Source organism: Coturnix japonica, chromosome 11 (assembly GCF_054131305.1).
Source record: "Coturnix japonica strain WE chromosome 11, WE-NBRP24, whole genome shotgun sequence".
Taxonomy (NCBI): Eukaryota; Metazoa; Chordata; class Aves; order Galliformes; family Phasianidae; genus Coturnix; species Coturnix japonica.
Window position 1 is genome coordinate 21,995,351 of NC_140673.1, and position 16,494 is coordinate 22,011,844.

The window sequence follows — 16,494 nt, forward strand, 5'->3', positions numbered from 1 at the left end:
CTTGTAAGCCTGGAGTATTGCTCGTAGATCCCACAGGATCTACATAGCCTAACATGCTTCAGGAATCATGTGAGGCATATCCTACATTTATGAGCAGGAGAAGAAAACGTGGTGGACCTATAGCTGTTTTGGCTGCTGAGTTTTCAAAGCTCACCAAAAAAGACTTCAATACCTGCCACAACATTTTTGCATACTCCCAAGCTGAATTTCCTTGGACACTGTGTACTATTACTGATGGCACCCCCTGCATCTGGACAAGCTGAGGCTGCCTGAACTAGCTTAAAATACCCGCCTTCCTCCTCTGTCATACACTTGGACAACATGTTCTGCACAGACTCTTCACAGAGCGCCATGATTTATATTACAAATGCATAAGGCAGATCTCTCTCCTTACAGACAGAGGTCCGGTTTGGGGATGCCTGTGGAACTGGTGGAAGAACCTGGCCAGCTCCAAGGCAGAAGAGCTCCTGCAAAGAAAATTAGATAAGCAAGACCAAGGACATAATCTTCCATTGATCCCAAATGCGGTGCTGATGTCAAAAGGCTTCTGAAAGAGGAAAGGCATGTTTGCCGAAATAAAAACAGTATTTTTACTGTTTTGATAAGCGCAGTAGATGATAAAAGGTCTTGGAAGGCACTTACTCTATTTCATACTGGAGTCTTGCTAAAGCCGACATGGCAGAAGACAATAACCCTGTAAACATATGTTGTGTAGTAGATTCTGATCTGGCAGCTTGCCTTATTTTTTATTTCTTTTTAAATCTCTGGTGAGTTCCAAATACACTTCCATGTTTGTGTTCCAGCAAATGAGAGAAAGGCAAAATGCTTGAGCAATGGGGACTCTGGAGCACACTGAACTATAAATCAGCAAAAAAAAGAAAACCCCTATTAGTGCTGGCATGTCAGGCAGAAGACGACAGAAACGTCAGCAAATTCTTTCTACTGTCCATATCTCCAACTTTCCCTTTTTCCAATGTGCATTTCACAGCTGCTGGGAACTGTAATAAACACTATCGTCTATTTTAACTATCAACATGGACAGAGGTGACAAGGGAGCACCTTTGTAGACAAGTTTCCTACTACCAAACTACCCACCAGAAAAGCCTCCCACAGAGCATCCTCTCAATAACAATTAGTCTAAGTCCCTGTAAGCGCAAATGAAGGAATTCTTCTGAGAGACATTTTAGATTCCTTAGGATTGAAAGTTCTGGTTCACATAAACAAACACTGTTACAAGAGGAAAGGCTGATAAGGATTTAGTCAAGGAATGTATATGACAAATAAGCAATCTGATAATTAATGGAGTTGACGGGCACTTTCTAACAGTACACAAGGATACACAAATTTAATACTTTCACACACAAGCTGATCCAAAAGCAGTATCATTTTTAACCCATTTTATACCTAACCACTCAGATGGAGGAAGCACGTACTTGCCTTTTTTCTTTTTTGCTCTTGGGTATTAATCTTGACCTCCTAAAATCCGATTATCAGGAACAAAATCCCTTGCACTTAGTACTCCTGCAGACAACCAGCCCACAGATGTTTCATACAGCATGATGTTTTCCTTAAAGATCATCTAAAGAATGAACTTTTGATTACTTCCCTCGCATTTATTACTTCTTTTATGTCTCACAGCATAAATGCAGCATTTTTGCTCTTAACAAAGAACTGAGAGCTTACTTGCATGTGTTGAGGGAGTTTCTGGAGAAATTCTCCTGGCTCTCTTCTTTTCCTACTGGCTTCCAGAGATGCCAAACCACTGCTCCTACAAGTACAGCTGCGGAAACTAAAGATGCTCAGTAAGGTACTGAGCAAAGTACTGTCCAATCTGGCAGGAGGTGAAGACAATTCATTACATATGGAAGATACTATGACATTTTGAAGTGCACAGAGAGGAGAAGTATTGTAACTGCTCCCACACAGGTATGAGATACTTATTTCCTTGGTACAGAGCAGGTTGAGAGATTAAAACTTGATATGCTTCACATATTCACTCCTCTTACAATCAGAAAACAGGTGCCTAACACAACTTGTTTATGGCCTCATACCCTAAGCAATATGAAAATAACCAAAAGGTTGCCCCTGTGATAACCACAATGGAAGTAAGATTTGGTCACTGTTTCCTTACCCATGCTCCCCTTCTACTCCTTTAATGAGGAGATCGAAGACAGACCATGCTGCCTGCTTTCCAGGGCCTATGTTCTGCATAAGAGCACTGATAGAATAGAACAGGCTACAGGCAAGCATGTTGTCTGAAGTCATATTCACACTGTAAGCAATTGCAAAATACCTACTGAGTGACCTCATCTCTCCAGCAAGAAGTAGATGAGCCTTGAGGTGTTTCAGGGCCATTACTCTGGCCAGACAACAGCCCAAAGCAGATGCCAATGGCAGAATGCATTAAATATATCTCCCACTAAGTTCCTTGTAGATAGGGCACAACATTACGTGCTGGCAACACAGCAGCAGGGCAACTTATTATGGCCAGCCAAACATCAAATGACACTCCTGAGTGCTGCCTCCTACCCCAGCCACAGATGCCTTTGAAGAAAGGTGCAATGACTTCTGCATGGACCTACATGTTGAATAAAGTCTTTTAAAGCACGTGATAACAAGAGCTGTCATCAAAATGTACTGAACAATTATGGGTTAAAGGTTGAGCTATTATTACTTTGTGCCCTTCCATTCCCCTCCCTTCCACGGTGGGAAGAAAAGGGGGGATCATTCATTTGTATTCCAGCACTTCATTAATGTTTATAAGAGAATCCAAACATGCAAGCAAAACAAGGACTAAACACTCACGCCAGACGTGTGATGCGATAAATGTCACTGGAGCAAATATTTAGATCTGTTTACAGAGAGACCTATTAAGTCCTTTTTGAAAAGCTGTGCAGCGTTGTGGCTTGGTCTCTGACTAGCAGCTCCAGCGTAAACAAATGGAAGATGGCTAAGTCACTCTCTCTCATGTTGTTATGACATCTGGAAACCTAAGGAGATTGGGAGAAGCCAACTGGCTGCCCTACTGCAATATCTAGCAACAAAGTCCTCTTGTTGAACGATGGCAGGACATGCAAAGTGGAACTGCTGAGTTTTCTAGCTTGTGCCAAAATCCAAGGACTTTCAACACAATTATCCTTCAACAAAAGTTGTTGCAACACAAATGTCCTTGGTTCATTGCTAATGATGATATTCTGTGATGTCTGCCATTGTTAAAAAGCATTTGGATTTGAGAAAACGTGTCTTTGAAGGAATTAGAATGAGTTGTGAAGATAGGTGGAGTTGGTTTGTTTGTCATGGGATGTAGATGAATCCCAAAATCTCTTGCCTGAAGAACTACGAGGCTCTGGAGACAGCAGTTTTGTAGGTGGCCCCTTCACATCAACATTTAATTGACTCTGGTCTCACTGCATATACAAGTATTTCTTTTTCTAAGAGAATTAAATAAATTGAAAGGGATAAATGAAATTTATAGGTGGAAAAACCACTGTCTGAGTCCAAGGCATAATAATAATGGGAAGTTTTAGCTTCTATGATCATGACTGCTTCCAACTAGTTACATAAGGCCTACAGATATTAAATTGTCCTATATGTATATATTATAGATTAGGGTTCCTGGACGCTGCTTGAGTAATTTTTTCTAAGTCTCATCCAAAACCCAGCTTGCTTGCTTTCTTTTCTGAAGAAATGAGACCTCCAACCACACAGAGGAAGGGGTCTCTACGTAGTGATCCCTGCCAGTGCTGGCTGAACAAGGCAAGGGATAGCTGAAGAACAACACTTTCCATCTGAAAGTACATTCTTTCCTTCCATGACTGGTAAGGATGCTGGAATATAAGACCTGGCAGTTGCTAAGCTTGTTTTTCTTTTAAAGTTCTCTCTAAGAAGGCTCTGCTGATTTGGTGTGTTGGAAGAACAGGAAAATGCACACTATCAACCAATCTAAAACAGAAAATAAACTGTCTGTCTCTGCAGTATAGCAGGAATCAGTGTTTTCAGGCTTAAACTTCCAAGAGGATCTTTTTTTTTCCTAGATAACCTTTTCTTTTTATTTATAATCCCTGACTAATACTTGCAGAAGTGCAGGACGGTTCAGTGGCTTGGTCTCAAACCACGATCCCCTCCACAAGGCTGCATTCTCCTGTACTCCCTGCTCTCAGTATGTCGTTTTGCTGTTTATATGTTAGACTTGTTACAGATGCCAAGCCTTAAAAAACATCCCCAGTAGCACACAGAACATCCACAGGAAAGAGAGAGGAATCCCTTCCTCTATTTTTGTTTAGCTACCTCCTGCTCCTTCACTTCAGGACTAACTCTTCTGGTTATTTATGTTGCATGACCTTGAGATAAATGACATTTGGCAAGCTGCTGGAAAACTTTGCGTTTCAAATCAAACATTCTCAATTTCTTCCACCAACAATGGGAATAATTCCTGAATGCCTTTTTTAGGGTATTGCTTCCCATCCCATTGCCTGCCACAGAGTTCTTTGGAAACTACGTCATGGCTAGTGAACTTTAGCTTGACTTTCTTGTTAGATGTGACTACCGAGTGGTGTGTGTGGTTTTCTTCTGTGGTTTGGTGTGTGTGTGTGTGTTTCCTCTTTGTCCCAGAGTGTCTGCACTGCTGGTATTAAAGCTATGATTGTTCTATAAAAAGCACAGATCACTGGAACGATCAGCCAAAGGCTTTATCTCTGAACAATCTTTGTCCATACTTGCTTTGCCGTTAACCAGTTTTGACTCTCTCCATAATGGCTGGAGTTGCTTTGCTTTAACTGATATGTATCAAAGAGAACTGCTAAAATTAACTGCTCATGAACTACGTCCAGGATGTTAGATTAACTCATCTAGAAGCCTTCAGTGAACAAACTGATTTATGATGTGTTATGACATTGTTACTTGATGTGTTGCACAACTCAATTTTAAAAAATGAAGAGCGCTCCATTAATAAGAGATAAATCTTTCCAGTGTAATTCAAATGAATCTGCAACAGCTTTAGAGAGAGCCTGATAAGAGATCTTGTGTGGGTTTTGGTGATTGTGTTTTGCATTCCTACGGTTATCTTCCACTGAGATCTCTTTGTCAGTAATGACAAAACCCAAAATATGCCAAAATATGACACCTTTTAGGAGATTATAGCTCTTTGTACTTCCCAAAACACAGAATGGTATTACAAGCAGTTCTCAGCTACTCATACCTCAGAAGATGTGAGAATGTAGATCAAGTACTGAACTCAGCACCAAACTTCCTTTCAACTGGGCCAGTTACAGTTACAGTCAACACACAGCAAGTGCTCAACACAGGGAAGAGGGGAAATGAGGAAAAAAAAATCCTTTATGCATGAAGATATAAATAGAGTCTTTGCTAAAGCGAGTACTATTCCATTACTGGAACATGAACCAGTGTAAAGGCTGACTTTAAATTATTAAATTTCTGAAGTGTGTTTTAGATACATATACGTTGAAGGCTCAGATCTCTCTGGATACCCAGCTTCAACAAAAATGCCTTTGAAAGTGAGCTGAATTATATACTGTACAGTATGTCTCATTTCACAGCCAAGCCACTTGAGTTAATAAAGAAAATCCTCCCTGGCCTCACACAATTAGCTGAGTAAAAAGCTAGTCAGCACAAGCCTGCATACAGCCACAAGCCACTCCATAAAGTCCAATACTGTTTGACGCCCGTGAATGCCTGCCGCTCTGACCCTCTGAACTTCACCTCACTAACGAAAGGACGGGATTATTTCAGGATGGCATAACATGGTTTCATTGCTTGATGTGCTTAAGCCTTAAGCAAAGAAAATATCTTCCTGGTGCTCTGGAAATGGAAAAAAGAAATGACAGAGGAACTGAAATACAGTTTGATTGCAGCTCTCAACCAATAGGGCATCCTAGCGTTTGAAAACCTAGACACATTAGAACTAGTTTGGCCATAACTTGGGACTGTTTGATTCTATGCCTCAAAAAGTTATTTTCTTCAGTAAGCAAATAATGCAAATCATATAAGAAGTCCATTCTTACTTTTTTCCTGTATTCATCAAGAAAGAAAGTAATCGTGAGAAAGAAAGGCTTTCTCTACAGCTAACTCTCATAAAAACATTTTGCAACCCTTTAGCATACTTGCTTCCACTTCATCACGTGACATCCTAAAAATAAAACATCACCTGAGCTTGAAAACTAACATCAAGTTAGCATCCCAGTTGGATCCCAGTGGTCTTTTCCATGTCACAACCAGCTCCTCACATGCTCTTAGCGTTAACTCTTCTGTAATTAACAGTACTATGATGAGTTTACCAGTGCTATAGAGCCAATGGGACACATTGGGATGCATCTCATCACAGCTCACTGCTGGAATAACATCAATCTCAAGGATTATTTCTAAAACTGAATCAATTCCATGCCAGAAATACGAAGACCTTCAAAAAGTTGGGCATGTTTCTCAAATCACCCTTTTGCCCTCTCCCCCTCTGCTGACTCTGCAAACTCCCATACTGCGAACATTTTGTCTCACATTTAAATAAATATTCCCCATCACTATTATGCTGTCACCTGTAATAGGAAAAGCCTGCAAGAAATCAAAGGAAAGCAAAATTTGTGTGGTGGCGGAATGTGTACAGAGAATAATCAGTCTTCATTGTGACTGTTAACAAAAGTGAGGGAGCCTAATGGAGACCTTGGATTTAGCACAGTCTCTAAAATACTGAGGGGGCACTTTCAAGACATAGAATCTCCTACTTTAAAGAAATATTTTCCCTGTGTTCATCATAAGTTGACTTTTATTAAAATGGAAAGAGGTTTGAAAATAACTTGAAGGTTTCTGTTTCCTTTTTCTCATTCCTTGGCTCAGGAAGCGAGCTTGATGAATTTTGCCTTTCTCTACACAGGCAGCCCCTTCTCCGTTTTCTGAACTGGGGATATTTGTGTCTCCCAGTGGGTACCCTCATATAAGAACAGGGCAGAAGAAGCAAGTTGGATGAACCTGGGGAAAACATAAAGCACTCAGTGTTACTCCCTTAACCATGCTGTTATGCTCGCTTTTCTGTACAGTGTTCAGCAGCCTGAACCAGGATCTCAATGGACTCAGATTCTGCAGGGATACTCAAGCATGAAGAACCTCTGAACTGGAACTCATTTGAAAGGCTCCGTAACTTCTATGTTAACAGAGCCTAAGAAAAGAAGAAATCAGAAGCTTTTGCTTCTGGGAATGGTTCGGTGTTACCACTGGCTTCAAGGGACACTCTGGAATACATGCAACACACTGGTTTTGGTTCCTATTAAGTGGTCTTTCACATACAACACTCCTGCAATCCTAGTTCTGAAGAAGCCAATAATAAAACTCCCTTTTGACATTTGCAAGGCTCCTCAGCCCTCTGTGTTGTTTCAGTGCCTGGATAGAGGTGATCAGCAGTAATTCACTGATAACAGAAGTAATTACAATATTTTGGGGATGATGATTTCTTCAGGCGCAACTGCCCAATGGGATTCTAAGTACAGTGAGAAATGGAGTGCCTAGGTCTATGTCAAGTGACCTTTAGAGTGGAAAATCTAGGGTCTTTGATCTTATTCAAACTAAAAATACTTTTGCTAATGAGCCTCCTCAAGTCGCACAACATCCATCCTAAGATGCTGAACACATGGTTTTAATTCACAGTTTTTAGCAACTTTCATTTATATTGTGCTAGAAGTCCTGAAATGACTTGCTGTAGAAGCTCTACAAATTCAAAACCCAAATGGCAAGCACTGCTGTTGGAACAGCCGGTGATAAAAGCAGCAGTCATCTGTGCTAATTCCTGCTCAAGCTTCTAACACAGGTATTAACCACGTCACTTCCAATTCTCTACACATTTAAATGACAACTAGATCCAATACACAAGAACAGCAACACAAGGCACATTTGCTCTTAAACACTAGAGAGAGTAAATCCATGGGGATGAACAAGATGCCACAATTACTAGTGTTTGCTGTGGGTACAGCCACTCATGTATTTAAATTGCTTATCTGTTCCTGGTCTGCAAAGGGTATGTATAGAGCTGTGTTCCACTTCCAATCCAAGAACTAGGAGGTTAAGTTCTAACAGCAATATCAGCAATTTAAAGCTGTGTAAGCACCAGTTTAATTTCTGATGTCTCAAGCAAGCTGGAACCCATCACTCTGTATGGGTTATAGAAAGAATATCAGGTCCAAAAACAGTTGCAATGTGCAGAAAAATACCTCAGAGACTTGCATCTATAAAGACCTCCAATAGGCTTATACAGATATTGAAGCTTTGTGGCTATTCCACAGTGCTTTCTGTGGATTTTCAGTCTAGCAGCATCTGCGATATGAACTGCTTATTGGTTTGAAACAGGAATCAGGGAAAGTATGCGGGCATGAGGCAGATACGTGTCCCTGCAAAAGAAGCTCCTCTAATTCTGACTCTTGTAAGTTAAAAAACAAAGTTCCCAAACACTTGTCCTTGCTGAAAAACTAAGGCTTTGTACCATCCTAAATGGCGTGTGCTTTGGGAAAGGCATCCAAACATGCAGGGAACTCCTTCAGTAGGACAAAAAGATGAAAGAAATCACATCAATTTATTACGGTTCAAACAATAACTTTCCGATTCCTTCTGCTTTTTACCTGTCTCATCAATGCCTAATGACAGTGAAGAGATTAATGTTTTTTCACCATAAGGCACAGCTCCAGAGAAACCTTTTATTTTACAGCATGTCCCTCTGAAGTTCCCAAATACACTTTGCCAGGAGCCCTGCCACTGATCTCTGTCTCTGCAGGAGAGCAAGGTGAATGACTGCCCTTGCTTAAGATCCTTTCTGGCCTTTTCAATACAGGAACCTCTGACTAGCCTGAATGATGTGGGCTGGCTTTATAACGTGGATTGCAACTCACCAGGGAGCTGAGGGGAGGCTGTTAAAGACTTTCTGAGGACTGTAGGTTGCACTATACTTCAAGTTGAGGTTTTTAAGGTCAATGGTTCGTTCTGTTTATAAAGTAAAGCACTCGAGGCCCACTGCAGGATCCTGACTGCTCTTGCAAGAGCATCAGAAACCAAAAGAAGGGGGCAGTATCATTTTCTGAAGAGCAGCATATTCTGCAATTACTGGAGGACAGTTTGAAGGTGGGATAATGCCCCAGGGAAGATCTCATATGGATTTGAATGCAGCAATAGTGCTTGAAGACAGAGATGGATTTGGGCCATCTATCCTCTTCCCTTAGCAGAGCTGCGGAGTGAATCTCCACTGGGGAGCTAAATGTGCCCAGGTCTGCTCATAGGAGGCAGGTACCACTTGTCTCAGGCTCGGATCTTACCAAAGGAGGTGTGAAAGATTGGAAGGGCTCATATCTCACCTGTTCCATATACACCACTAGCAGTTATATACACTATAAACACAGCAGATGAATTGCCAGCTGCCCCTCGAGCCGTCGTTAACTGACCGGCTATTTTCTTAACAGGCATCAAAGGCCAGGGTGAGTCTTTCAAGTGAGCTACAGTGAAGAAGCACACAGTGGCTGTACAGAGCAGCACGTACAGTTAGTTATACCTATAAAACACCAGCCACTGATCCCTTCAGGTGTTACTGCAACTACTGTAGTTTTAATACCTGCACAGTTTCACCCTCAGCAGTTCCCTGGCACAGATGTAAAGCTGCTCCATCAGCACTCAGAAGGAGCTAATGGAAGGATTTCTATTTCTGCTGTATGAATTTCTGCTCCACGGATAACTTAAGTGGGAAATTCCTTTTTATGTCGAGGTTGGGGTGGGAGGTGATAGTTTGATTGAAGCCAGCAAGCTAAAAACTACGTGCACACACATATATAAGCAAACCCTTAACAGCACCTCTTCCAACAACATGCAACAACCTAAACAGATGATAATGACCTATTATTGATGATTCTAATGAAGCCCGAAACTTTTCAAAAGCAAAAAAAAGGGAACAATTTCTGCTACACAAACACCACTTTTCCTCCGAAAAATGAATATATATATATATATATATATATACATATATATATATATGTGTATATATATATATATATATTCCCTCAAATACATTACACAGACTGTCAAAAGTCAACAAGCTTTGAAACTGAGCCCTTTAATCTGGTTTGGAAAATTTGGAGCCTGGATCTTTCATTCATATGAACAGGCAAGTTTCCCTTGAAGGTGGCTGTGCCAGTCCCTATCAGCTCAGAGAATCTCTGCTTTGGGATTACAGAAATGTTTAATTCTTTTTTTAAGGGGGCAAGGGAGATGGAGTAGCAAGTCCACAGCTGTGGCCCTGCCTATGTATCACTGTGCCATGCTGCTTTGCCATTGAAGGTCCAGCCTCAAGACTTGCAGATCTGCCAGTGACCAAACTTGATGGACCACCCATCGGCCTTTTATTAAACAGCACTTGTTCCTCCTCTAATCCTATCACTAGAGTAATCAAAGCTGCCATGTCCCAGGGTTTGATGGAACAGCAGGACCTGGGAAATGAAGACTGATTTTGTTAACAAAGTAATTTCTGCCCGTGAATGCTGTCTCATTGCTAGAAAGTAGGGAGACAGGGTTTATTTGCGCAGAGAATGAGGCGGTAAAGAAATGAAAGGGGAAGAATGGTGAAGTGTGAAGTTTAATCTGGCACAGTCTAAGATTTCTTTCTTTGAGGCTGTCTCTGATCCAATCAGCGCCGGTTTGATATTTAACATCTCCCCCTGCAGTTTGAAATGATACCGGCCAGAGAATAACTCAGAAAACCCGAGCAGAGGACGAAGAGAGAAGGGGCCACTCATGGCTCCCCTCTGGCCTAACAGCTCCCTGACAGATCCATCAGGATAGTCAGACCCTACACAAAATAGCCCTTACAAGCCCTGGGATTAAAGGAATCTGGCACTAACTGCCTGCAGACTCTCCATGCAGTGAGAACTTGTGACAGAGTGGGAGAATGATTTTATTTTTAACTCCGAGGAAGGGATATCCACAACCTCTCAGCTGAGGATCCTGCTGTAGTGTAGGCTTTGAGCTACTGGAGTCAGTTCCCCAAGGCAAGCAGTCTGACTCTCAGTGGGGATGAGATGTCAGCTGAGGACACACAGCAGCTGCCAGCTAAGGATACACACAGCACCTGGGTGATGAGCAGTCCCTGCAGCCCACCACCCACCGCCTGCCCTCTGCAAGGGAAGGACTGTCAGAGGACACACAGACCTCCTGCCTTTAGCATCCTCCTCGCTCAAACAGCAGTACACATCAGTGTGAGGAGGTTTTTTTTTTCACCACAGACCTGTGTGAGGGTCTTAAAGAGGAGAAGGAAACCAGAGCATCTCCTAACCCAGCCCTCAAAGCCCATCTGGCCCATCCTGTGCTGAGTGCAGCGCCTCTGCCCAGGATCCCACAAAAACAAGGCCCTAAATGAACTCCACCCGCCTTGCCATCAGCTTTTCTCAGTCCCAGGGACACTTTTTGCACTGTAAATAAGCACCCATGTTGTCAGATAGAAAAGTTGCTGCTGCTTTTTCTGTTTTTTAACTTTTTCTATTACCTTGCCTTCAATGCAACCCTGAAACTACCTCTACCAAGAAGTGGTGAAATTTCAATCTCACCTACATCTGACTGCAGTTCTCCTGCTGTCAGGCTCCCAGCTGAGCTCTTTGCTGTGATTTGGAAGCCTTGCCACCAGCTGTACAACACCCACATTAGTGCCACCAGCAGCTGCAGAGCAACGGGGGAAGGAAGAGCAAAGATGCTCCAGGAGTGCAAGCATCCCACTGCATTCCCAATGTGCAGTGGGAAAGAACCACAACAAGAGCAATGCACGTTTGGGAAAGCAGCTCAAAACTATGAGCAAAAACTCCAAGGGGGAAGGTACAAAATCCCAAACTACAAAGTTTCGGGGCTTACAATAAAAAACAATGCACTGTGCTCTTACCTGCAAGAGCTCTCCAGGAAGCAGCCAATTATATCAGCCACCTTAATCTTTTCATCCGGTTAAGACAATCAACATTTCAAAGCGACACACAGAACGTTTCAAAGATCGTTCCTGGTCAAAAATGCAAGTGTATCCGCTTTCTTTCAGAGCAGATCAAAACCAAGTACCACACCGGGACCACTCCTAGATTTCCTCCTCCTGGCAGTATCAGATTAACAGATTCGGTGCGTGTAGTCAGATTAAATATTTGCAGTAGCACAAAGCTGCCTTTGAGGGGGAGAAGTAAAAAAAGCCTTTTTCTTCTTTAATTTGCTAAGGGCAAAAATACTGGACGTTGGGATGGGGGGGGGGTTGGAACAAAAGCACTGACACAATTCAGCAAGGCTCCATTTTAAAACCTGAATGCTGGAATTACAAGCAGTATTCCTGTAACAGTAATGATGAAGACAGGTAAAAAACTGCTGATGCCCTTAGCAGATTCAGGACTGTAATTTATCACAGCTGTTCCCATCAAACTGTGCAAACACCCCACAAGACAAAAGCTGCTCAATTTCTGATTTCCATTTTAGCGTGTTTTTTAATTGCGTGTTGCTTAAGGAAGGCTCTAAGACCTGGAATTAGGAGGTGGAAACCTAGCAATAGCAATCCACTCCACTAAATTAGCACAGTAATACAGCGAGCAGTAGGACTGCCAGACAGTGTGATAACTTTACAAATTACTATTGTTAACCAACCAGCCAGGTGTCAGGATGCATGAAATCTCGAGGAAGCGAGAAAATAAATAACTGGGTTGTTTTGCTTAATTTTGTCTCGTGGTATTTTGGTGGCTTGATTCCCAGAAAAAGCCCCAACACACTGATGTGTAGAAGAGGCAATGTCAATCCTCTGTAATAATTACAATGTCAGGGGTTTTTTTTAAATCAACTCCAACTTTTTCGCGCAGGTAAGTTCCCTTTACTTGCTGGTGGCACTGATACTTTGGCTGTTCTTTTTTCGTCTACTAAAATGAAGGGGAAACTTTGTTTCCCACTTGAAACATAGAAAATGAGAGTAAAACAAAGTTACGGTGAGAGCAGCTGTTGAGTGTGATACTCCGTCCCTCTTCCCATCCCTCTCACTGCTCTCATCTAAAAACTGCCACAGGATTCATTTCTAAAAGGTTTCTAAAAGGTACATCTTTAACTAAGTGCTTTCACTCGCTCGATTCTAACTCCCATTTCTGACCTATACAACGACACGCTACTGGATGTTCGCAGTGGTTAATTATTTTTACCTCACCTTGAAGAGGGAGTTCAGCAGCAAGGGTAGGCACTTACACCTCTTAAATAGAAGAAAGTGAAACAAATTCCTTGCTTTGCATGCACGCCAACTATTGCAAATGCTCGGAGGGCTTTTTAGAGTTTTATCCTTCTTGTAATGACCCCAATACTGTACACAACCAATATAACCTATCCAGTCCACAGGCAAAGTTATCCTTCTAGCTGAGAACATCAGATGAATCATATGTAAGTGGAAAGCTGGACTTGACCCTCTTCAGAGAGTCCCCACTACAGGAGAGAAGGCACTGTAAGGACATTTAATCACACCAAGGATCAGTTTTAATCCTCAATTGCACATCACCAAGAATTCTTTTGCTCAAACTGGGACAGTGAGATACAGCTGGAAAGAGCTGATCTAAAATTAATGCTGAAAGGAAGGTTAAAAATGAAATACTGTAACCGTAACTGACACCATTTTAAATTTCCTCTGGATTATTTGTTTTCTTCCACGCACGTTCATTTCCTGAACTTCTAGTAAATCTGATTTCATATAAACAGTTTCACAAAGCAAAGTCAATAGCTGTGCCTGTGTTCCTGATTAATCCACTGAAATGAAATAGACCTCATGGCTTAGCATTTGGCTGTTTAAAGCTAAATCCACTGAAAGAATTCTGGAGTCCAGTTACACCAATAACTTTCGTTTCTTAATCTACATCCTTCTCTTTTTTTTTTTCTTCTGACCTTTACCTGTTCTAAAACAAAACAAGTCCATACAGACCGAGCACTTAATTTCCCCCACATCGTGAGGACAACGTGTGCCCATTTCTTCTGACCCCCAGTAACCATTAAAAGACGACCAGCAGTTTGCACATACTTAAATCCATTTGAACAATTGCTGAATTTCTATTTCCATTGTTCATACTTTATCCTCTTCGTGACAAGCACCCCAGAGCTGCTTGATTTCAAAACAAACAAACAACAAAAAGCACTTTTTACTCAACTCCGCCAACTGAGGGGAGGCGTGGAAGCTTCCCTTGCAAGTGACAAGCCAGCAGACACACACATTCACACCCTGCACATTTGCCTCTCCAACAAATAATACACGTGATAGACGTGCAGCACTCGCTGTGCACATCACAGCCTCTTTACACACAGCACGATGGAGATCCAGCAGCCCAATGTAAAGGCCCACACCGCAACACACCTTGCTGCAACAGGTTTCAGGTTCACCTCAGTAAAAGCAACTGAAATAAGAGAGTTGCTCCTGGAATAAGCCACGAGGCCCACAAGCCTCCTTACCTGGGAGAAGTTGAGCCCATTCAGTGGGTGACACTGCTCCTCCACCCTCTCCACTGCGCCCGTCCTCTTCTTCATCCTCTCAGCCTCCTGGGCAAGGTAGAGATCGAGCACCGGCACTCCTCGGGAGCGGATGTCAGTCTCTGTCAAGGAGTTCACCATCAGCATCACCCAGACGGGCCTCTTACGCTCCCAGTTGCCGGCGATGGCGTTGAAGAGGTAGTCAGCATAGAGCCCTTTGCCCCGCTGGTCCGGGGTCATCCAATGGGGCAGCATCAGTTTGATGTAGTCCAGGTGGCGTTTGAGACGGCGGTAGAGCTCGCGGGGCAGCACGTCCTGCAGGTTCTCCCCATGGGGCAGCATCTGGCAGCTGGCCAGTCCCGAGATGGTGTAGGGGTCGGTGAGATCCAGCTCAAAGTAGACACTGGAACTGGCGTGGAAAGCGGCCTTGGAGTTGTCAGGGATGAAGTCCCACACCCGCGTGTAGGGCACGTGGATGGTGCCAAAGAGATAGGCTGGGGGGTCACGGCGGATAGTCCAGAGGAAAGAGTTCAGCTCTCCTTGCTGGGGGGGAAGGAAAGCAAAAGATAGTTAGTGGCAGAGGGCCAGAACCTAAAGCAACAAGAACGAGCAACCCACGAGTGGCAGGGAACGCTGGGGGACCCTCCAGCACAGCACCATGCACACAGAGCAACACAAGCTTCCCATACCCACGCTATTACACACACACATACACCCCGTACCCCTTGCACGGGACACCCGCGCACACCTGCATGGCCACGCGTGTCCGCGGCGCCGCGTGGGGCAGCGCCTCCCCCGCACCCCTCTCCATCCACCCCCCCCGGCTCACCGAGCGGGGCAGGTCGCACTGCCCCGTGTCCATCTGCTCCCGCCGGGCCGCGGCGTCGGGCAGGAACCCCCCGAAGACGAAGCAGATCAGCGTCAGGTTGAGTTGCATCCCGCTTCCTCTCGCTCTCCTCTCTCTCCTCCTTCCCAGATGAGCCTTTTTGGATTTCTAGGATTTTTTTTTTTTTCCCTCCCCCTCCTCCTGCTCTTCCCCCCCCCCAACCCCCCCCCCTTTTTTTTTCCTTTTTTTTTTTTTTTTTTTTTGTTGCTTTTTCTTTCTTTCTTTCTTTTTTTTTTTTTTTTATTATTCAAACAAACTTTGCCAGTCCCATCTGCATCTGACAAGTGCAGGGGGAAGGACTGGCCGCCCCCTCCCTCCCATGCTCTCCCCCCCTCCCGCCCTTCCCACCCCCACCCTCTCTGGCTCCGGGCTTGTCAGAGGCGCTGGATGCTTTGGGGAGGACGGTTCTCATCGCCAGCCTCCGCCATGCTTTGATTTTGCAGACTGGAGAAGCTCCCTTCCCGCCCCGCCGGTTCGGTTGGGAAGGGAAGGAGGGGGGGTGGGGGGGGGGGGAGAGGCGGGAATTAGCCAAAATAATAGTAATTAAAAAGGAAAAAAAAAAGTGAATAAAGAAAAAAAAAAGGAAATTCAGCGCTGCAGCAAAGAGAAGTTCCCGCAGAGCTCCGGACCCGGAGGACGCTGCTCGGCGGGGCGGCGGTGCTCACCGCTCCGGAGAGGCCAAACTCGGGCTGCGGAGGAAAGTTTCGCGCAGCCGCCCCGGCCCGCCCGATCCTCCCGTCTCCTCTTGGCCGAGCAGCCGCCAGGGGGAGATCGCTCCCCAGCGCAGCTCAACGAGGGGCGGCGGCGTCCCCGCTCTGCGGCTCCAGCACCTGCGTAACGCTTCCCAACGTGGGGTTTCAAACTTCCCATCCCGAACTGTGTTACACAGTCACACACACACGTGGGGCTCGTCCCGAGAAGGAAAGTGTCCTGAGGTTGCACACAAACCCCGCACAGCCTTCCGTGGGCTGCCGAGGCATTGCCTTCCCTGCCCCTCTTAGAACATCGCTGCAGCAGAGGGCATTGCCTTCCCTGCAGCAATGGGATCCCAGCCTTCCTCTACCACTGTAAAACTTACCCCAGACCACAAAGTCTCATGCTGTTCAGAGAAGAATCAAAGCTGCCAGGCT

The 16,494-nt window shown here is 44.2% G+C and overlaps 1 protein-coding gene across 1 annotated transcript in view; it reads right to left on the reverse strand.

Annotated features, from left to right (window-relative positions):
* The window catches only part of TRABD2B (TraB domain containing 2B), a 242,850-nt gene extending 226,599 nt beyond the window's left edge, over window positions 1-16,251 (reverse strand). Inside the window, exons 1-2 of the mRNA XM_015870485.2 lie at window positions 15,308-16,251; window positions 14,461-15,021 (exon numbers count right to left, since the gene is read on the reverse strand). Of these exons, the coding sequence (XP_015725971.2) occupies window positions 14,461-15,021; window positions 15,308-15,415 (669 nt within the window). The 5' untranslated portion in view covers window positions 15,416-16,251. The remainder of the gene's footprint in view (window positions 1-14,460; window positions 15,022-15,307) is intronic.
* Window positions 16,252-16,494: the final 243 nt, after the last annotated feature.